This window comes from Primulina tabacum, chromosome 6 (genome assembly GCF_025594145.1).
Source record: "Primulina tabacum isolate GXHZ01 chromosome 6, ASM2559414v2, whole genome shotgun sequence".
Classification (NCBI taxonomy): domain Eukaryota; kingdom Viridiplantae; phylum Streptophyta; class Magnoliopsida; order Lamiales; family Gesneriaceae; genus Primulina; species Primulina tabacum.
The window spans coordinates 25,283,722-25,291,721 of record NC_134555.1 but is presented as its reverse complement, the minus strand read 5'-3'; the positions used below and the strand labels follow the sequence as shown (position 1 = coordinate 25,291,721).

The 8,000-nt window shown below is 38.6% G+C and overlaps 1 protein-coding gene across 1 annotated transcript; it reads right to left on the bottom strand.

Annotated features, from left to right (window-relative positions):
- Positions 1-4,708: 4,708 nt before the first annotated feature.
- LOC142550135 (uncharacterized) lies at positions 4,709-5,140 on the bottom strand. The gene has a single exon (XM_075659371.1). It carries the CDS (start codon positions 5,138-5,140, stop codon positions 4,709-4,711), a length of 432 nt encoding a protein of 143 aa, XP_075515486.1.
- Between the last annotated feature and the right edge of the window lie 2,860 nt (positions 5,141-8,000).

Sequence of the window (8,000 nt, the reverse complement as noted above, 5' to 3'; positions counted from 1 at the left end):
CCTAAAATGGCCGAAGCATGAACATTATACGGTAAGGATTCTAGATCTAGAATTCCTTTGATATGTGTGATGTTCATGATTTGATGATTATCGAAAGAAACAGAGGGATTTCTTGTGCATTCAGTTGATTTACTGAAATCGAGCTTAACCTTGGCTGATTTGCCAGTGGCATGAGAAATGCTAGAATTGCTAATATTGTTCCAGATGAGATTCCGGGTTGCCTCTCATTTGAGAGATAGATTCCAGCATTGAATGAATGCCAGGTACTGTTCTTATTTCTAGAACTCTGTACAGAATGAAACTGATTGAATTGAAAGAATTGAAAGATCAGTTAGAAGATTTACTGTCTGAGAGTTACATCTGATTGAGTGTTTCTCTTTGAGATGCTTCAGCTATGTTTGTGGTTTGTTGAACCGCATGTTCAGAAGTATTTTGATGATTTTATGCTTGTTTTATCTGTGATATTCTAAGATATTCGAAGCATATGACTGATTGGATCAAACAGTTGAGAATTGTATTGAATATTCTGAGCACTGAGATGTTGTATACAGAAACTGTTGAGAAGTGAATCTTGGCTGAGACAGATTGTATTCGGGACATGTTATATCCGAAATGATATACATCAGTGTCAGAAATTATAGTTGCATAAGTTTAGCAGACTATTATATACATATGATTGTTGTTTTGAATCTGATTGAGAATCGTTATTTTCTGGCACAATATTTGAGACATATTGTAGACCGTTGAAACTTGATATTATGCCGATTGAACCAGAGCTGATTTTGAAAATTAAAGAAGCTCAAAAAGTGATCAGAATGTTCAGAACTCGATATCCCTAGTCAGAGCAGGGTATCGATCAAAATATCAGGTATGTGATACTGTATTGTATATGAATAACCGATTTGTTATGCAAGATGTTTCGGATTTGAAACGACAGATATTGTCAAAAGTGCACAATAATCGATTCAACATTCATCCTGATGACAGAAAGATGTATGATGAATTGAAAAGATAGATTATGGTAGAAACAGATAGAATCGGATATGGCAGAATTTGCACTGAAATGTCTAAATTGCCGACAGATGAAGACAGAAAGAAAGAAACCAGGAGATTTGTTATATAGCTTATCGATTCCTGAATGGAAATGAGATCACATTTCCAGGGATATCTTGATGAAGCTACCGCATTCCTCCCGAAATTGAGCATTGCTTTGAGTTAAGAGTGACAGACTGACCAAGTCTGCAGGTTCTAGTTTGTACATGAAGACGTACAGATATGACAAGATTACTGAGATTTCCGCCAAAGAAGTGATCAGATTGCACAAAGTGCCGAAGTCGATTGCTTCAGACCTGTGATTCTCGGTTTACTTCGCACTTCTGGCAGAGTTTGCAACCGACGCCAGATACTAGATTACTTTTGAGTACTGCATATCATTCACCGACTGACGGTCAGATAGAGTGGATTATCCTGATCTTGGAGAATATGCTTAGAGCGGTAGTGCTTGATTTTAGCACTAGTTGGCAGGAGTTATTGCCATGTTATGAGTTTTCGTACAACAACAGCTATCAGACGAGTACTGACATGGCACTGGTTGAAGCATTGTACAGTAAGAAATGTAGATTCCCTCTTTATTGTGATGATATCTCTGAGATTCTTGAGATTGGACCTGATATGAACAAAGATATGACATAAAAAGTGAAGCTGATTCAGAAGAGAATAAGAACAGATCAAGAGAGACAGGACAAATATGCCAATGTTCGATGTAGACCATTGATATTTGAGGCAGGAAACCGAGTATTCTTGCAAATTTCACCTTTTAGAGGAGTTGTCAGATTTGGCAAGAAAGGGAAGTTGTCTCCACGTTATATTGATTAGTATGAGATTCTCGAGAAGATAAGAGATAGTGCCTATCGACTCGCATTACCGACTACTCTATCTGGGATACATGATGTCTTTCATGTATCGTTACTGAGGAAATATCTCTTTGATACTTCACATGTTATTCAGCCAGACGAGACTGAACTGGATAAAACACTGAGTTACTACGAGAAGCCGATTTAGATTCTCGATCGTAAAGAAAAGCAGCTCAGAATGAAGACTATTCTGCTTGTGAAAGTTCAGTGGAGTCGTTATGGCATCGAAGAAGCTACATGGGAAATTGAGTAAGATATGAGACATAGATTTCCCGAGTTATTTCCTTGATGTGAGTTTCCTGATTAGCTTCTGTTATACATTTCTTTCTGATATGATTTGATTGCCTGTGATTTCGTGGACGAAATCGTATCTTAGGGGGGGAGAAATGTAATGCCCGAGATTTAATCACTGTAATCAGACATGGATTAATTGACAGGATTGAGGTTGTATGAGCTAAAGTGAAGAAGCCGGGCTTCGGTGCATCATAAGCCAAGATGTTGGAAAGAACATCTGGCGCCCGAGCGGCACATTACAACCGCCCGAGCGCCAATGCACCATAAGTCTACCTTTCGGACAGAACGTCTGGCGCCCGAGCATAGTTTTTGACCACCCGAGCGCTAGGGGATGAGAATATGAGGGCTTGGACATAAAGTCTGGCGCCCGCGAGGTAGTTTTTGACTGCCCGAGCGCCAGTGTTTAACAAGCAACCGAACAGAGTGTTCGGCGCCTGAGCGGTAAAATGTAACCGCCCGAGCGCCGCTTGAGATGGGTGAAAAGCAGCCACATATCTTATTCATGCAACTTGATATATATATGTATAATTTATTTAAAATTCATCAGAAAGAAGAAAGGAAGAAACGGATGAAAAATCCTTACGCCTTTACACCTTTTAGATTTTGATTTACGCAAGATTCATCCGTCCGATTTTCAATCCGACTGTGGTATCGTGTTTCTATCGACGAGAGCTTCAACTGGACGTAAGTTTTCTTATGTTTTGTGATGATTTGAAATTATGATACTGCCAGAATCAGATATGATTGACATATGCTGTTCTTGACATAGTAGACATCGTATAATTGAAACCGGATCAAAGAACAGATAACGTATGTAATTGTTATGAATTTTCAGAGTTGATTTGATTGTGATTAGACCGATGTGATATCAGAATTGTGTTGTTATCAATTATGAGATGTTGTGATTGATATCTGATTGATACTGTATTGCTGGGTATATTGATATTATTCAGAGTTGGATCAGATGAGTTGTTGATTTGTGGATACTGATATTGTATTGCCGGTATTTCGAGATTGCACAGTTATGCCGTTGAAACAGAATTTGATTAAGTTCTGATTATATCCAGTATGGATTTGATTGGTGTATTGATAGTATACTCCTCGACCTTCGTCATTACCAGGATTGATATGGACAGATTTGAATTCGAGACTTCGACTTCGTCAGACCGAGAAGAGAAATGTATAAATTAATGAGATTCGGATTGCACAACTCGAGTTTGATTTAACTTGAGTTTCCCAAAATCACATACTGAGTTGTCATTGCCTCTATATGTTGCAATGTTTAGATTGTATGCTTATTTTATTGATTTATAGTTGAGCATATGTTCTGTGTAGAGTTATAGGCGGATATGCCTAGTCTATGGGCTGATGTGCCTAGTCTTTGGCTGATGTGCCTGATTATTTGGCAGGATATGCCAAGTCTTTGGCAGGATATGTAAGACATCGGACGTTTGGTCATGTCGATGTTGCCTAGGAGTAGAGCAACTCCTATTGTCGAGATTCGATATAGGGAGGACCAAAGTCTGTAATAAGAACGTACCGCCACCCCGATAGGGACAGTAGGTGGGAGATTGTTGCGTTCTTATTCAGATAGGGATCCCTAGATTAGGAATGAGTCGAGTCAGAGTCTCAGAATCACAGAGTGTGATGTACCGTTTGATATCGATTCATGTTTTCTGATTATGATACATGTTCAGAGTGTGATTTACAGTTTGATATCGATTCATGTTTCTTACTGTGATACATGTTATGGATATCTGCTTCATGCTTTTATATATGTTTATATGAAATACATGTATACATGGTTTATACTGGGAATATAATTCTCACCGGAGTTATCCGGCTGTTGTTGTGTTTGTATGTGTGCATGACAACATGTGGGACATGATCAGGGTCACGAAGAGGATGAGAGATTACAGATTAGCGTGGAGATCCGGGCCCAGAAGTAGACTATAGTTCAGCACTGATATATGTAGTTGAACCTAGTTTGATTTTATTGTATCCAGTACAGGACTTGTACGTTTGAAATGTATATCAAATTGATTTACATTACGTTTCCGCATTTGTATTTTAAAAAAAAAAATTAGACCCTCTTTATTTAATTGATCTAATTATTCCCAAAGATGATTAAGAAATGAATTAGCGTCCGTGTCCCCATAGTATGGCTTGAATACCCTGTTAATGAGGTCCATGAATGCTGCAGGAGCATTTGTTAGACCAAAAGTCATTAGCATGAATTCGTAGTGCCTATATCTTGTCCTAAAAGGTGTTTTAGGGATATCATCTACTTTGACATTCAGTTGATGGTAACCTCATCTTAAATCGAGTTTTGAGAAAACCTTGGCTCTTTTTAGATGATCGAAAAGATCATCTATTCGTGGGAGAGGGTACTTATTCTATATTGTGATCATATTCAACTCCATATAGCAAATACATAGTCTCATGCTTCCGTCCTTTTTCTTTACGAACAGAACTGGGGCTCCCCACGGGGATGCGCTGGGTCAGATTTGTTTCTTATCGAATAACTCCTGAAGTTGCTCATTTAACTCCTTTAAATAAGTTGGTGCCATTCGGTATGGTGCCTTTGAAATTGGTGCGGCACCAGGGATCAAATTAATTTCAAATTCCACTTCTCTATCAGGTATCACACACGGTAAATCTTTAGGAAAAACATCTGGAAATTCATGGACGCCTGGAGTTTCTTCCAACTTTGGAGCAGTTTCTTCTCTGACTTCGCTGATCATTGCTAGGTAGATATCTTCTCCGCATTTTATGGCCTTCCAGGTTTGTGAGGAAGAGAGTAGGGACTTTCGTTCCTTGGTCTTTCCATAATATATGATTTCATTTTGATTTGGGGTCTGCAGTTTGACATATTTCTTTTTACAGTCTACCATGGCATGATGTTTAGCTAACCAGTCCATATCAAGAATCATGTCGAACTCAATAATGTTGAGTTGAATCAATTCTGCTTCAAAGATTTGATCACTGATGCAGATTTTACAGTTATGATATACCTTATGTGTTCAATTGTTTTGCTAGCAGCTGTTGAAACTCTTAATGACTCACTAACAGTATCATGCTCATGTTTCAGCTTTTTCGCAACTCGTCTAGACACAAATGAGTGGGTAGCACCACAATCAAACAAGGCATAAGCAGGCATTTCATTTACAAAAACAGTATCTGCCACAACATCATTGGTGTTATCTGCTTCATCCTGAGTTTTAGTGTACACTCGAGCGTTGGCCTTGTTTTCATTCGGTTTGTTTGGTCCAGTCCCTTTATCTTTGTTCTCAGGACACTCTTTAATCTGGTGTCCTACTTTTCCACATTTGAAACAAACGCTCGTCTTCCTATAACATTCTCCGAGATGATTCTGTCGACAAGTGGAACACTATTTTCCTTCCTTGTTGACGGCATTTGTAAAGGTTCTCTTTGAAGGACCACTTGATTGATTTGGCCTCTTGAAATTGGGACTACTTTGAGCAGAATGACTAATGAAGGGCCCCTTGTTTTTGTTCTCCTCTTCTCAGCATCTGATGCCTGTTTCCGCGTTCATCGCCACGACCATTAAGTTTGCAAAGTTTTTTGGTCTGAATACAGCCAAAGCAGATTGAATTCGGCTATTCAGCTTTTTCTTGAAACAGTGCATTTTTAGAGTTTCATCCGACATGATGGTTGGAACATAGTTTCCAAGATCATTGAACCTTGATGTGTACTCCATTTGTAATGCCCGAGATTTTATACCATGTTAAATTACGATTATTGATTTTTAATCGAGATAATTATGAAAGGGCTAACCGAGACACGAAATGAGATCGCATGTGAAAATTGATGTGCGAGGACAGTAGCATCGGCGCACATGCGCGACCGGATGCGCGCACATGCGCCAAACAGGCAGAAGACCTCGCGCATATGCGCGGAAGATGTCGCGCATATGCGCGAAGCCTATGCAAGTAACTCCAGAGAGTCTCGCGCATATGCGCCGAGATGAGTCGCGCATATGCGCGACGCGATGTGCAGGATATATGCGGAGACAGTAGGTCTCGCGCATATGCGCGATGTCAGTGCGCGCAAATGCGCGAGTAGTCCAGGAGCCGGACAGTGCTTCCGGCGCATATGCGCGTGGCATGCAAAACGTGAGATTGCCACTTGGTTTGTATGAGCGACGTGTATATATATATACATACATACAAACGTTAATTTTCAGAAGGAAATCGAGAGAGAAGCGAGGAAAGGGAAAAAGGGTTCCAAATCGTAGAATTTCGATTTTTACGAGATCCGCCCGTCTGTTTTTGAATCCGACTTCAGTACCGAGTTCCTATCAACGCAGTCTACAACTGGACGTAAGTTTTGTTACGTTTTGATACGATTTGAAATTATGATATTGCCAGAATTGAATGGAATTCATATATGATGTTCTTGACATGTTAGACATCATAGAATCGAAGTCAGATTAAAGAATAGACTGTTTATGAAATTGTTATGAATTTCAAAGTTGATTTAGTTGAAATTCTATATCAGAATTGTGTTATTATTCAGATTTTGAACTGTACGGATACTGATTATGAGTTCTGGTATTATATCTGTGATGTTGAGATTGACGGGGTATCAAGACTGTATTGTTATGCTGTCGAAACATCAGTAGATTGATATTGATCAGATTCAGTATTGATTGAGATTGATCAGATTCAGTAATGATTTCGATTGTATCGTGATATTATTGATATGAATTAGATTGTACCTTGTTCAGATATGGATCAGATTATATACCGATTTGAGTATTGATCAGAACAGGTCTTGAATTGAGTTATATACTGATATGGTATTTATGTGACTTGTCATTGCCAGACTGGGTATGGACAGATTGACATACAAGACTTCGTCTTCATCAGATCGTGAAGAGAAAGGTAAAAATAAATGTTGATTCGGGATTGCACAACTCGAGTTAGGTTTGACTTGAGTTTCCCAAAATCACATACTTTACTTTATTGCATTGATATTTGCAGATTATCAGATTGATATGTTTAGTCTATTGAATTATAGCAGAGCCAGAGTTTGAGTCTAGGGCAGATCAGCTTAGCTAGGGCAGAACCGCCGAGTCTTTGTCAGAACCGCGTAGACTCTAGACTTACGGTGTATCGATGAGCTTAGATGTAGATCGACGTCTATTGTAGACATTCGATACAGCATACCAAAGTCTAAATTAGATCGGGATCCCTAGATTAGAATGAGAGATGAGTCGAGTCTTAGATATCGAGACTAGAACTTGATTTACAGATCCGTATTGATTTATGTTTCGTAGATTACGATTCATGTTTTATTTACAGACTTGTATTGATACATGTTGTTTGATTATGCTACAGGTGATAAGATATAATTCATGCTTTTATGTTAATTCAGTTAACTGCATGTATACATTATTTATACTGGGATTTATTCTCACCGGAGTATCCGGCTGTTGTCTTATTTTGTATGTGTGCATGACAACAGGTGGGACAGGATCGGGGTCAAGAAGATGATGAGAGAAGACGAGTTTAGAGTGGTGATTCCGGACTTATTGTAGACTTGGTTTAATACTTGAAATTTAGTAGTGAACCTTAGACTAGTTTGAATAATTGTTGTACATTATTGTACTTTTATACTGAGATGTATATTAGCTAAATTCCATTACGTTCCGCACTTATATTTTAAAAAAGAAAAATTTTTAGACCCTGTTTATCTTAATTGATAATTAAATTCCAAAGATGATTAAGAAGATGATTAGCGTCCGGGTCCCCACAACAGGTGGTATCA

Coding starts and splice junctions, on each gene's coding strand:
- LOC142550135 (XM_075659371.1), bottom strand. CDS start 5,140: ATGATTCTTGATATGGACTGGTTAGCTAAACATCATGCCATGGTAGAC.